At 45.5% G+C, this 15423-nt stretch overlaps 1 protein-coding gene across 1 annotated transcript in view; it reads right to left on the bottom strand.

Annotated features, from left to right (window-relative positions):
• The window catches only part of myo1ha (myosin IHa), a 78276-nt gene that overhangs the window by 15845 nt on the left and 47008 nt on the right, over positions 1 to 15423 (bottom strand). The window contains exons 20-27 of the mRNA XM_078552888.1: positions 13694 to 13807; positions 12127 to 12203; positions 9449 to 9517; positions 8267 to 8351; positions 7607 to 7769; positions 5327 to 5410; positions 4418 to 4511; positions 4254 to 4309 (exon numbers count right to left, since the gene is read on the bottom strand). Coding sequence (XP_078409014.1) covers positions 4254 to 4309; positions 4418 to 4511; positions 5327 to 5410; positions 7607 to 7769; positions 8267 to 8351; positions 9449 to 9517; positions 12127 to 12203; positions 13694 to 13807 — 742 coding nt within the window. The remainder of the gene's footprint in view (positions 1 to 4253; positions 4310 to 4417; positions 4512 to 5326; positions 5411 to 7606; positions 7770 to 8266; positions 8352 to 9448; positions 9518 to 12126; positions 12204 to 13693; positions 13808 to 15423) is intronic.

Here is a 15423-nt window from a genome sequence, read left to right as displayed (position 1 = left end):
TTCTGACTTGGAAATATACTGCCGTTCCTTCACTGTCGCTGGGTCAAATCCTGGAACACCCTCCCTAACGGCACTGTGGGTGTACCTACAGCACAGACTGCAGCGGTTCAAGAAGGCGGCTCACCATCACCTTCTCACGGGCAATTAGGGATGGGCAATAAATGGTGGCCTAGCCAGCGATGGCCACCTTCCATGAATGAATAAAGAAAACATTGGCAATTTGTATACGCAAATCCCTTTAATGAATTTTTAAAAATTCAAGAAACACATCTCCCATCAGATGAAGCTGGGAGATACGAGATAGACAGTTTTGACCTGATATCCCATATTGCACACTCTAAGCACAGCTGTGTCACATTTGTCCAAGCAACAATTGCTGACGCACTCCACTGAACACTCCGACATCATCAAAGTTGATGCCTTCTGGATAGAAAGCATCTACAAGCCCTGTAACTGGGATGAACGGATCCTCCCAATCCTGCCACACGGACTTGTCTATACTGGGGACTTAACTAGCCACCACACAGATTGGGGCCACCAAGAGGTTAATGTAGGTGATGAAAAACTCGCAAACTGGACCTCACAGGGCGACCTTGCTCTTGTCCTCACCCCAAACAGCCGGGAACTTTCCACTCTGCCAAATGGAAATGTGACTACCCTCCTGATTTGTGCTGGGCCAGCTCCCGCACACAGCAATCCACTCCCTGCTTCATGCCAAATCCTGCCCAGTTTTCCACACAGCTAGCACAGACCATCTCTGACCCACATTGGACTTCAACTACCGATCGTCACCAACTCAAAGAAGAAGTGGCGGAACCAGCAAAAAGCCAACTTGGAGGAATACAGCAAGATATTGGAACAAAGTGTGATAACGATACCCATCCCGAAATATCCTCATAGAGCTGGCATACAGCCACTTCTGTAGAGACAACTACAAAGCAGCCAACAGCACCATTCCAAGGGGGATACCACCCTGTGTATATACTTTGCCTGGAACAGGAGTTTGCTTCCTTCCTCCAACAATATGAGTCCTTGGGTGACCTAGACCGTGGCAGACCATCTGATTGAACCCCTGGGCTGTGCCCACCAGGACAGATGAGATGAGACAACACAGGACCTGGACTTCACTCACTCAAGTTGGAGCAGCCCAGTCACTGTTGCCTCCAAGGCTGCCTATCTGTAAATGTGTAATCAGGTAGCAAACTATCTCCTTCACATGGGAAAGGCACCACTGGAAAAAAAGAGCAAAGAAGCCAGTCCGGAGCAAGTGGAGATCCTTCCGTAGGCAGACAAATTCCAGATCGGAACCCTTTAGCACCCTGGAGTTGGACAAAGTGCTACAACCATCTAGTTGGGCACTGCTGCTGGTTAAGACAACATCCTCCCTGAGTTCCTCAAACATCTTGGCCCATGGGCCTGCTCCTGATTGGCCCGACTCTTTACAGGGGTCCAATGTGAGGGAAGACTGCCAAGATCCTGGCACATGTCTAAAGTCATTGGCTTCCCAAAACCAGGCAAAGACCCAAAATTACCATCGACCTACTGGTTAATACCCCGGCTATCAGTACACTTCAAGACATTGGAACATCTAATCCGACAGTGGATCAAGCCAGAAGTGGAGAACATCCTGAGTGCAGAACAAGCAAGCTTTCGACAAGGACGAAGCAAACATGATCAAGTCCTCGCATTAACAACTATCATTGAAAATGGCTTTCAAAGGAATCTCAAAACAGGGGCAATTTTCCTCGACCTCACTGCAGCATAAGGTACAGTCTGGCACAGTGGCCTATTTGTCAATATATCAGGAGTTTTCTCTCCCTGGGTTACTGATGCCATTGAACTGCTGCTCTGGGACAGATGGTTCAGGTTGCATAAGGGTGAAAAGATTAGTGCCTGGAGGAAACAGAAGAATGGGCTCTCTCAGGGCTCTGTCTTAGCTTCAGTCCTGTTCAACCTGTACATGGTGGTATACCCCCAATCCGGTCCCAGAAGTTTATATATGCAGATGACATCTGCTGTGGCATACAGGCTCAAACTCTCTTGGAGCTAGAAGATGTGTTAAACACTGATATTCCAGAGCTGGCTGACTACTGCACAACATGACAGCAAAAACCGAGCACCAGTAAAACAGTCTCTGTTTCAGCTTTCCACCTTCACAATGCCAGTGCTAAGAGGGAACTGGACATCACCCTGGGTGGCCAGAGACTGAAGCACAATCCCCACCATGTTTATCTGGGCATTACTCTTGACAGGGTCCTCACGTACAGCCAGCACCTCATCAAAGCAGCAGAAAAAAATTAAACCCCAAAATAACCTCCTGAGTAAACTGGCCGGAACCTCCTGGGGATCACAGGCCAAGACCCTAAGGACCTTTGCTCTTGTACTCAACCGCAGAATACTGCACCCCAGTACGGTACCAATTGGCCACACCAAACTTATCGATGTGCAACTCAACTGAACAAGGCGCACCATGACAGATACTCTTCAACCAACTCACCTCCCCTAGCTCCCACTCCTCAGCAACATTGCCCTGCACCCCCTCACCCCCCTAACCTGCATATTAAGAGGGAGAGGGTCTGCTCCAATCCAAGCCTGCCCTTATTCAAGGACCTCCTCAACCCACCAGCAGTACACCTTCCCTCATACCACCCCATATGGTTAAACCCACCATGCTCAGGAGGATTGGCAGGAGAAACTATCCACCAGAAACCACTCTCTCACGTAGACCCCACTGCTTGTCCACCCGGCTTTGATCTCCCATGGCAACAGTGGGCCCTTTAAAATCATTTCTGGACTTGCCAAGGCCTCTGTGCAGTCACTCAACATCAATGGGGTCACCAAGACCATCGAGGCTGCAGCTGTGGTGCAGTTTGAACAATGACTCACATTGTCGGGGAGTGTCCGCTGACTAAACTTGAAGGCCGGCTTGAGGAACTCCATCTAGGCACTGATCAGACTATTACTTGGCTCTGTGACTATGCACACACTAAATAAATAAATGTGAAACTGAGCCATGGAGGGCCGACAGGTCCTCAGCTTGACCTTTGGTTAATGCTGTGTTAACTGAACTCAGTTATAATGCAACAATTAACTTCAATCTGGCTTAGAAAGCAATTAGATTCTGATATCAATCCTGCTGGTTAGACCACAGGTGTGGATGTTGTAGTGTATTAAAAATTGCATTGGGCATTTTGTCCACTAAAGGTTACTATACACATATACCAGCAGAGGGAGTCCAGAAGGATAATAAAAGAATCCATGTTTTAACAGCACATGCTGCAGTTCTGATTGTGAATTCATTTTCCTGAATCTTACTGTTTCTTCCCAAGAACTTCACAGTTCTTGGTGAGGAACTGCTTTCCAATATTAGCAGCACCTTCTGGAGCTCAGAGGAGGAACTCCAAAAGAAAGGGAATTACAAAGTGTTAAGTGTGCCCTGAACCTCTAATTAGATAGTGACATTGGTTTACTTCCAGCTGTATATTTGAGGTATGAGTGCCACCCTAGTAGGAATGGCAGATGCTCCTAGGTCTCCAGCAAGATGTTCTGAAACCAGCAATCAGGGATTTTGCTCCCTGAAGGATAATATCCAGCCTCTGTCTAATCCCATTCTGGGCAATGCTGAAATCTGGCAATTCAAGGTAGGTAAAGCTTACAACCCCTTAACCCTGGCAGCTCAGAATATACAGCACCAAATGTCCATTAACTGAATGCCCACAAGGGCAGTGCCACCATGGGAAAATGCCCTTGCTGGACATCTTGCCATTGTTTTACACCAAAGAAAGAGCAGTCAGCTGACTGAGATATGGTAAATCCATCACATTGGTGTGTACAGCAGCTACAAATACAATTTTAACTTTTAAAATGGCCAGCTAAATGTACTTCAAAAAAAGATTGCACTGGAGTAGAAATCACGGGGAACATTTTAACTAAACCCATTGGCAAACAAATGGCTTAGGGTGCCACACTGGTTTTACAATTCGACTGACACTTTCATTGAAGGCAACGCACAACCCTATTGATCTGGAGGTGAAATTGGTATTCCACCCGATTCCACGGGGTTCTTCCCTGGCCGGGTAGGTCAAAATTAACCTGGATGCCTGCAACATCCCACATTCACCCCTTAAGCCCCCAGACCCTCCATGATCAAAATGAGCCACGATATCCCCAACCGGTATCCAACACAGAGTCACTGCCTCTTTAATTGTCCACCTATCAGACAAGGTCTTATTGAGTTCATTTTGGAATTTTACCCTGAGTCGTTCATGACGGATCAGCTGAAGAACCTTCGGGTTGATATCCTGGTCACCTGAGGATGGAGAACATGTCATGTTGAGAAGGATCTGAGCTGTAGGAAAGGACCCTCAGAATTTGTTGCTGTCCCTTTGTGCCCAGAGGGAGCTCAGTGCATACTTACGAAGTCTGCTGTCACTAAAGGGTTTGGTGACACTCTGTAGATATCCATCTTTCTTTCCTTTAAACAATGCGCTGGCCACAACCTTCTGTTGCATCTGTGCAAAAGGCCACATTTAAATTAGAAGAAGAAGGATTTTTAAATTATTTCCCCCTATTGATTCTCTCTTGGTTTTTTTCTGGAAGGTGGTGACTCGTGGAGTATAGTTCCATAGGTATCCTCTGCTACCTCACCCACACAGCCATTTTTGCGAGACCCCTAGTGAGCGCCAGTGATCTGTCCGATTGCAGAGGGCATCAGAGCTAAGCCCAATCCTGCCCTCACCCACATTTTGTAAGTGATATGTATCTCTTGGCTGTGGCCATTATCAAGCGTGGTGAACATGGTGCCCACACAGTCCAATAGCCTGTTGTCATGCTGTTTTTATTCATGCCTGGAAACGAGCTGCTCGGGGTGGGGTATCAGAGGACTGCTGCCCTCCTGGGGCAGGACAGAACAAAAATGCGGGGGAGAATATTGCTCACATTCGAAAATCAAAAGCTACAGATTTGATTAAAATGTTAATCAGGAAAATCGCACGACAAATGAACTGGCAGCTTTTATCTGTGGCAGACAGCAACCGTTCAGTATTAGGACCTTCGGGCCTGGGGTTAAGGGCTGAGAAAGTACGGCTAACACACAGACAACAGGCTCTTCCCGCTAGGCTGCCACTTTATTGTGAACACTTTACCTTTCAAAAAGGAATTGGGTATATAACAATTACAGAGCTAAGGGGCAAGATGGAGGGAGTGGGGACACCAGATAGCTCTTTCAAACAGCCAGCACAAGGTACAATGGACAGACTGGCCTAGTTCTAAGCTGTAGGGTTCTATGATTCCACTTCATGAATAGGAGTCTAAAAGGAGTGATTACCTGCAGCTTCCGCTGGGCAGAGATTCCCTTGCAGTATTTTCGAACCAAAGTCCGAGTGTGCAGTTTCCTCAGCAGCTGTGAGGTCTGTCAGAACAGAACATTTAGTAAACATTAGCTTCCTTGTGTTGACGGCAATGCTGTGCTGTTATTTTTCACTTTTACTGTTTCTGTGTTAAGTCTCACCAAGCTGGCTACAGAGAGGTGTCAGCTGTGGCTCAGTTCATAGCACCCTCGCCTTTGAATCAGAGGGTTGTGGGTTCATGTCCCACTCCCGGAAACCAAGAACTGTGATTGTACTTGAAAGAGTTGCAATCTGTGACTGTTGATAACTCGAAAGAGTCTCCTTGTAGGTGTCACTGGTGAAGTTCTTCGACCAACCACTAGGAGGCAAATCTCGACGGCCTTTACAAAACTTTCCATCCAAATTCATCTCCTTCCTTGGAACTGACTAGGGTTGCCAACCAGATTCCCTCTAATTTTTTTTAATTGAGTGTGGAGGCAATTTCTTCAAGCGCACTTAAATTAAAATTTTGTTGTTTGCATGACCGTGCGTGTGCGGTAAATTAACAGGGCTGACTTGTGCATGGCCTGTGTAGGGGCTTTTGTGTTGCTGCATGGTCATGTGTGCACATAGCTTAGAGGGAACATTGGTTGCCAACCATCCAGAATTGCCCTGGGGTATTCAGCGATTAAAGATCAAACTCAGGGATACTGCTGCGAGAAAAATCATTAAGGAGCAATGAAAAATATTTGTAAGTTTTATTAATTTTCTTTGAACACTTTGTTTGGTGGTCATGAAGATATTAGACATGGAGGGGGGCGGGGGGGGCGAAAGGCTGTTTGAGACTGGGTGCGGAGGCTGAAGGTGGGAGGATGAAATCTCCAGGAATACGTCCAACCAGAGTTGGCAACACTAGAACTCAAAACTGTATAACGTTCACTTAGGTCCTTCCACTCAGCCCATTACGTAGCTCAGCACAAGTCACTCATTTCATCAGAAGAGTGGAGCATTGCTGAGGGAGGAATATAGTCACATGATTTTAAAAAAACCTCTCACCAAACAGTGGTTGCAGCTCATTTTACAATTGATTTTCCAGTGACGATGTGTTACAGTTCACTTAAGGAGTCCAACTGAGGGAAAAGGAGAGGGTGGACCCTGTGGGATGGTTCCCCGAGCAGACTGTCAAAGTCATTTGGCAGAATGCCTCATCGCCAGAACTTTCCAACAAGCACCAAGACGTAGCTTGGCTGGTGGTGAGAAAGGCCCTCCCCGTCAGATCCTTCCTACACGCCAGGAGTCTCACCCCCTCTGCACGTTGCCCTCGAGGTGGCTGTGGTGGGGAAGAGACCATTGTTCACCTCCTTGTGGATTGTGCCTTTGCAAAGAAAGTCTGGAGAGAGATGCAGTGGTTGCTGTCGAGGTTCATCCCGAGCAGTTCTGTGACACAGGACTCTGTGCTCTACGGGCTGTTCCCAGGGACACACACCGAGACAAACATCGACTGCAGCTGGAGGATCATCAACTCGGTGAAAGAGGCGCTTTGGTCTGCCCGAAACTTGTTGGTCTTCCAGCACAAAGAGTTGTCCCCGACCGATTGTTGCGGACTGGCACAATCCAAAGTCCAGGACTACGTGCTGAGGGACGCACTAAAGCTTGGGGCAGCTGCCGCAAAGGCGCAATGGGGAAGGGTCGCTGTCTAAGACCTTTCTACCACAGCGCACCGAGAGACTGGGAACTGTTTAGAGCCCCTCGGGCTGTACAGATCAAAATGAAAGGCTGTAAATGATTGTAATATTGTTTGTACTGATGCACCTGGTGATACATTTTGTAAAAGTTTAACCTGGATTGTACCCTTGTAATGTTGTTTTTGAAATGGTTTTGAATGTGATTGAAGATTTTTTATGAATAAAGTATATTTTTACAAAAAAAAAACATGCACTTTTACATGCAGGTTGTAGTCTGGAGCTACGGACAGTGATGGTAGAGGCTCCAACTTTTTTTTTCCATCACATGGCTGACCAGGAACCTCTCCCACTCTTACCACTTGCCATTGGCATCTGTTGGAAAGATTGGCAGGTTGATGCTCAACTTGTTTAGCTACATTATGAACACGCCTTCCTTAACTATCAAGTCCTGGGTGAGTCTTGAACCCAGACCTTTGAGTCAGAGGCAGAGGCACTACTCACTGCCACAACACCTCAATTTTCCAACACCTTCACTAAATGAACACTTATGTTGCCATAAAATGAGGGAAAACATCCGTATCAGCCTCTCCCTACCGTTTCCAGGAAGGCAGGAGGCTTGAGCCAAGTTTTTTTATCCAGAACATTCTGTGGCAGATTTTTCCTGAGATTCATCAGGTAGCTCGACCCAGCGAAGGCCAAGAAATCTTTATTTTCTGGACAAACTGGCTGATTTCTGAGCATGAAGCCTTTAATAAATCTGAAGAGAAAAAAATGCAAGAATTTAGCGGAACAATCCTTAAAAGAGACAGTATTCTTTCAAGGGGTAGTGCATTTTAATCCTGTTCCTCCCTCCTTCTCTGTTCAAAGACAATAAAACTCTGCCTACTGCCTGTCCTTAATGAGGTGAAATTCGGTGAAATGTGGCTTCGAACGTGCATTCGTTGATGTGGTGTACCTTTAAGAGTCGCATCTTAAACCTGCTGTTCATCACTACCCACCACAACACAGGATGTGATATATAATCCCATGATTCTGTAGACAGAACAGTGCAACAGTCCTACAGATCTGACATGTTCTACATAGCCTCCCTGTTACCATTGTATGTATATTGTCTTATTGCTCTACCAATCCTTGCTGTACGATTGGTACGTTTGTGTTAAAAAGGATGCAACAGTCATGACACAAGGTGCCAGTGCTCGGATTGGTTGCGCTGCTTCCATTAATAAAAAATGAATTAAGTCTGAGGCCACATACCTTTTGATGACTTTCACAGCCCAGGCTCTTTTCCTTGCATCACGCCTTGCCTGAACTCCTCTCCAGCAGGTCTCGATCTTGATCGCTGCAATGAATAACAAGTGCAGAATCAAGGGTAGCTCTTTAGTGGGGGCGGCGGGGAGCAATCATAAAAATTACCTTTTGACCTAGGGTTGCCAACTCTGGTTGGGCATTTTCTTGGAGGTGTCATCACATGACCTCCTGCCCCCACACTCCCATCAATGGTCAACACTAGCAGTGCGCCACCTTCGTGGGCCAATCAAAAGCCAATCAACCCTTCATTAGCCGGCTGGAATTTCTTGCCTATCAGTCAAACAGCCCTTTTTCCTCACGCCTGATATTTTTATAGCTAGTAAACATAAGTCTTCAAAGAAAAATTTAAGAAAACACCATTTTTTTTATTGGCCCTAAGATTTTTCTCTTAGGTTTGCTCACAGGAGTGTGGTGGAGATTAATCATTAATTCCTGAAGACTCCGGGGCAGTGCTGGAGGCCTGACAACCCTAGTTTCTTTACTTGCTTAAATGCAAAAGGAAGAAAATCCATTTGGCCTAGCCAGCTTATCCTCTTGTGTAGGCCCAAACGTGGAACCTTTTGGGAGCATTTTCATGTCCCAAATCCTCGCCATGTCCATTCCTTTTTTTTTAATGTATTCAGCGAATCCCCATCAAATTTGCTCATTCATCCCTCAGATGTCACTTCTGGGGAATGGGAGACTTCCCATTTTTGCACCAAGCTCTACCTCTGCACCTTCCCCCATCCCGTACCCCAAGCTCGTTTTCCCAGTTATAATTCAGAGACACAGCCAAGAGCCTTAGGTCACTCCCTGTGTCCACATAAGAACGGATGGCATGCACATGAACAGGCTACAGAACGGCTAGAAAAGACGCTGACTGGTTGAGAAATCTTGGCGGTAAGTTTAAACCCAACCCGCCAATCAGGAAATTCTGAGGATCGGGTGCAAAGCCGCTTTTGCGCCCTGCCCAATATCACTGTTTCTTGATTTCAATGGAGAGCAAAACCAGACAGGTTGTAAAACCAACTTTGCGCCCAATCCCGCCAATTTTCCAAAGGGCCTGAGGTTAAAATTGTCGGTTAGGCTGTGAAGCAAATAGCAAGGTGAGTACAGGAGCTCCATCGCCGTTGCTGCTTTCCCTCTTACCTGCTTTTTTCTGTTTCTGAAACTCCCCCCTTTGCACTTTGCCCCTGTATTTGGCCTGGAGTTTTGCAACTGGAAAAAGATGAAAACTGGTTCAGAGTTGGCCACATTCGGGAACAGTTCATCCAGCCAAACAGTCGGCAGTTGATAATCCAACAAAGTCCTTGCCCAAGGACCAGAGGAAAAGATATCCTTTTTTAACCTTCATTTTGGTTCCAACAGCTGAGTGAGTAATCACGTTATCTGATTTTGAGATAGAACAACAACTTGCATTTATATAACGCCTTTAACCTAATTAAAATATCTCAAGGCACTTTGCAGGAGGCTTATCAGACAAAATTTGATACCAGGCCACTTAAGGAGCTATTAGTTGATCAAAAGCTTGGTCAAAGGTTTTAAGGAATGTCTTAAAAGAAGAGAGAGAGAGAGAGAGAGAGACAGAGAGGTTTAAGAAGGATATCCCAGAGTTTAGGCTCCAGGGAGCTGATGACATGGCAACAACAGTGTAATGATGGAAAAATGGGGGTACACAGGAGACCAGAATTGCAGGAATGCTGGGATCTTGGAGAGTTGTAAGTCTAGGGGCCATGGAGGGATTTGAAGACGCGGAAGAAATGTTTAAACTGGAGGCACTGTTTAAACACTAGGAAAGTCCCATATGTAATTCTCAGCCTGAGTTCCGTTAGTTGAACCAGGCCATAGTGAATGATAATCTACCCCAGAGAGCTCTAAACTAAGGAGGGTAAACATCAGCCAGGCTTTCTGCTTCTGATTGCTCTCCAGTGAACTGTGATGGGAAGTCATCAGTTTGGCTAAGTTTTCAGCATGGTAAATAGTCCACAACAACAACAACGTGTATTTATATAGCACCTTTAACATAACAAAACGTCCCAAGGCATTTCACAGGAGCATTTTCAGATGAAGTATGACACTGAGCGACATAAGGAGATGTTAGGTCATATGAACAAAAACTGACATAGGTTTTGAGGAGTGTCTTAAAGGAGGAAAGCAAGATGGAGAGTTGGAGAGTTTTAGGGAGGGAATTCCAGAGCTTAGGGTGGGGCAGCTGAATGTACAACCACAGTGGAGTGATTAAAATTGGGGATGCTCAAGAGGCCAGAATTGGAAGAATTAGATATCGCCTTTCCTTCTCAAACGTATGTGGTGTTTGAGTGTCATCTGCTGCCAATGCCTTGAACAGAGGACTACTCATCCTATTTCCTTCCCTTCATTGCAGAGGGAAAGTAGTCTCTGTTTAATCCTTACACAGGTCAGAGGATAGGGTAGGTGGTGGCATAGTGGCATTATCACTGGGCTGGTTTTCCAAAGACCCAAGGTAATGCTCTGGGGTTTAAATCCCTCCATGGTAGGTGGTGAAAATTGAATTAAAAATCTGATGATCACCACAAAACCATTATTGATTGTCATAAAAACCCATCTGGTTCACAAATGTCCTTCAGGGAAGGAAATCTGCTGTCCTTAGCTGGTCTGGCCCACATGTGACTCCAGAACCAAAGCAATTGAATTTAAACTCTTGACTCTAAAATCCCTAAATTAGGGATGGGCAATAAATGTTGCTGGGCTAGCCAGAAACACCCACATCCCATGAATGAATGAATAAACGATTTAAATCTGTGCTCATCTTTGTTCCACGACACTGAACATTTATTGCGACTGAAACGTCACTGGGTATTTTACAGAGTGAAAGATGAAATGCTAATTAATACATTTTGGAGGAAGAAGAATTAAAGGAGTAGAAGAGCAGAGAGGGGCTTGAATGCACAATTTGTTAAAAATGGGAGGGCACATTAATACAGCTTTTAAAATGTGAATGGATCGTCAATTTTGTCATAATGCTCCTGCTACTCCAGCCCCACAAGAAACCTTTTAAAAATGTATTAAAATCCACTTTGTTGGGCCTCCCATAGTCTGGATCCTGGTGGGATAGGAGCCATGCCGGCGTTAATTAGGTCCACAGTTAAAATGGTGCGGACGACCCAATGACATCATCAAGACTCGGCGCTGCCATTTAAAATAGGCCCCCTATTTGCTCTGGGATGGGTGGCCTTCTTGCATCTGAAGTCAAATGAAGAAAAATGATGGTTCCAAAAACGTGTTGGGATAGAGATATAAATCCCCATCACCATCTAATCCTGCACCCATCGACCTCACCCCCCAGCTCCTGCTCCCAACCCCAATGTTGTATGTTGGTTTGACTGGTGGAGGAATGATTGCTGAGACATTGGTATGTCTAAACAATAACTGGTTTATTAGATATAATTGAACTATACACAGATATACATGACTAGGCACTACTCTGCTGAAGCTAGGAACATTTTGCCTCTCAACTCATGACCATATGTCTCTTACATCATCATTCTGGGCGGTGCTATTTACACAGTCCCACACATTAACCCTTACAACCCTAATACTACACCCACCTTCTGCCCCACACCATTCCCATCCGGTCAGAGTGGCTAAAATCACCTTTGAGCAAGCTTTTAGTCACCTGATCAAATATCAGGTTCCGTGTCTCGGTGTCATGTTGTGTTTTATAATGCTCCTGTCAAGGACCTTGAGAGGTTTCATTATGTTAAAGGCGCTTATAAATTCCGGTTTTTGTTCTTGTTGCTTTTATGCTTTCAAAGATAAAGTCAGAGAGAGAAGGTGTGCGATCTCACCCATGGCATTCTTGCTGGCTTGATACGCGTCCTCAGTGGCAAACAGCGTCTTTGGGAAACGGATAAATATCTTTGTTCTAAAAAACAAAAAAACAAATCATCTGTAGCATCTTTATCAAAACTCTTCAACTTTCCAGCACCAATGAAAGGCTGCACCCAAATAATAGGATGGGGAATGATTTAGAGCTCAATAGAAGGAGAGGGTTACCGAAACACGAGAAAAACTGAAGAGGTGGTTCTTTAACAGTATTTTAATTGACGATGGATTTGGACATGAAAGATCGACTTTCAGGTTGTTAGTTTCTCCAGAACAGCGAAGGCTGAGGGGTGACCTGATAGAGGTCCTTAAGAGTATGAAAGGATTCGATAGGGTAGATGTAGAAATGTTTCCACTTGTGGACGAGACCGAAACTAAGGACCATAAACATAAAGACAGTCACTGAAAAATCCAATGGGGAATTCAGGAGAAACATCTTTCCCCAGAAGGTGGTGAGAATGCGGAACTTGATATCACAGGGAGGAGTGAGGCAAATATCTTAGGTGCATTTAAGGGGAAGCTGGCTAAGCACATGAGAGAGAAAGGAATGGAAGGATATGTTAATAGGGTCAGATGAAGATAGGTGGGAGGAAGCTCATGTGGAGCATGGACCAGTTGGGCCGAATGGGTCTAAATCTGTGTGGTACATTCTATGTCATTCTATGTGTGCAGACAATTCGGGTTGTGAGCTGTGATGGTCATTGCGATGCTCATGAGAAGCTCCTGAGACCTGCTGCCTGCCTGAAAGGAGCTCATATCCACTTGTCAGTTGTTCTAACTAGTGGCCAAGCTTGATGGGAGGAGCTATTTGGGACTGGTGGCTTCAAGGATATATACTCGGAGAACCCTGTGCTGAATTTTTCCACAGCATAAGTTGTTCTTGCCCCTGGGATCAAAAGCAGGACCCGACGCCGCACTGGCGGGCGGTGGGACCCTGAGGGGCATTTTATTGGCGGCACCCATCTGTACCACTGTCTAATTGAGGACCCGCCTCCCAGAGCTGCCGATCCAATCAGAGGCAATGAAGGCCAACGTGTGAGTGACAGTTTCGCGAGGTGGGATACAGGCTGCAGAGTTTTGGATGAGCTTAAGGGCGGAAAATGGGAGACTGGCCTGATGAGCATCAGACAATCAAGTCTAAATACTTCCATCTATATTTGGCCCAACATTTCTGGTGCCCAGCAAGAATGACACTGAAAAGTTATTGAGATGGGTCAGAATCTGCGTAAAAAAGTTCCAAATCTCATTGTTTATCTGCTCCAGAACTACCCAAAGGTCAGGTGGTACAGAGGACAATCTATTCTTGTGTGTCCAATGTACATTCAGGGAAGGGCTTTACAATACATTGAATAACTACAAGAAATCGAAGCAGGAATAGGCCACACGGCCCTTTGAACCTGCTCTGCCATTCAATAAAACCATGGCTGATCATATGCTGCATATCATGTCCCTGATTCCTTTAGCGTCCAAAAAAACAATCACTGGTTTGGTTTTTTTCAACATTTGTACGGTGACATTTTCTTGAAGTACCTTCCCATTTTGTATTCCTCCTGTTTGTAGCCAATATGTTTCACCAATCGTTCAACCCCTTCTGAAGCAGGTCCATGCCAGTTTGGCCAAGTGTCGGGACACAATAACTTATACCTAGAGGAAAGGAACACTGATGTGTGAATGTGTAACTCCAACCCTAGTATGTACAGTGTGCTAAGGGGAGCAATCCAATTGTTTTCCATGTCTCCATTTGCATTCCCCCTCTCGCTCCTCAACACTTGGATGGTCTGATTGTCAGTTTGAACCACCAGGGAAATGGAGAAACTATCGGTTGACCAGTCACTATCTGAAACTCGCCTCACAGGATAATGTAACCCAATGTTACCTACGAGCCAGTTCTGTCCTGTTTCACCTTCACCTGGTGCCCCCAATAGATGTTCTACTCCGCGTGCATCTGGGTATCGGTTAATGGGCTATCCACCTGTGAGATGTTGCCAGATGTGGCATTCAACACAATTTCATCTCTCTTTTTGATTCTTCTGTGAGAGAAAACTGTGGGAAGACAATTAAGAGGTGGAGTTACCTCAACGTCCATTGAGGAAGTGAAAGGGAAGGTCAAACAAAAGGAGGCATATCTCTGAAGAGGTTATCAGTTCTATCCTCCCCCTTGTAACTAAATAGCCAGCAATTGTCCACAGTGGCATGATTGAAACCAGGAGACCATCCTGTGGAGATCTGTGGGCACTGACCCATATTCCATTTCCCTGTGAGATATTGGACCATTCCAGGGAGCAGCCTTGAGCAAGATACATCTTGGATAGTTTCCCCAATACCTGTGTTAATTGAGCAGTTTGTGGCTGGATCAACCAGAACAAGGTTCTGCTCTAGTGCTGAGTTATTCTGATTCTTGGGTCAATCAGAGCTATTTCAGCCAGGGTGGAAATTGGGGTATTTGTTTTGGCTTCAGAGCCCCTGGGAAACAAAAAAAAGGTGGTGGGGAGAGGGGTTATTAGTAAAGGTTCCCATTCCTGCTGTGATAAGCTGGGAAATGTGTGTGCGGACACTTGGTGAGGACAAGCTCTGGTTCAGCCAGGTTGGCACCTTTAAGGTTGGACATCCTGCTGACAACCCACAGTTTAGAAGAAGAATAGCCAATTGGATGAAGGACTGGAGGGTGGAAGTCCATCATGGCATCAAAACCCAGCGAGAATTAGTACCCTCACACTAAGAGGAGTGTTGGAGGGAGAAAATGTCCATGTGTGTTCCTTTCAAGCAGCCTGATATTGGAAGGAAAAGCTCTTTCATCCTTAAAGTGGGAAAATAGGAGCTTGGGACAGGAGTAGGCCATTGAGCACGTCAAGCCTGCTCCTGCTCCACCATTCAATTAGATCATGGCTGATTGTTAGCATCTAATAGGTTCTGTTTAATGAATGTTAAATTCCCATTACTTAAAGGAAATAAGGTGAAGAGGTGCTGGGTGTTGATTTGTTAAGTATACCCAATTATATATAAGGAAGAGCCAGCCAGCACTGGCTATCCTAATCTTGTGAAGCTAAGCCGGCTCAGGCCTGGTTAGTACTTGGATGGGAGACCACCTGGGAATACTATGTGCAGTAGGCCTTTGCTACCAGCAGAGGCTGCTCACGTCACCACACGATAGATGGGCAACCTCTTGTCTCTTTAAGAGGCTGCATCTTATTTTGTCCCCATTTTTCTTAATTTAGTTTAATTGGTTTCTTTAAAAGAAAAGCACCGAATGTCTGGTGTGT

The sequence above is a fragment of the Cetorhinus maximus genome, chromosome 12, assembly GCF_964194155.1.
Source record: "Cetorhinus maximus chromosome 12, sCetMax3.hap1.1, whole genome shotgun sequence".
Lineage (NCBI taxonomy): Eukaryota > Metazoa > Chordata > Chondrichthyes > Lamniformes > Cetorhinidae > Cetorhinus > Cetorhinus maximus.
Note: the sequence above shows the minus strand (reverse complement) of the source record. Positions and strands in the feature narration are given on the sequence as shown.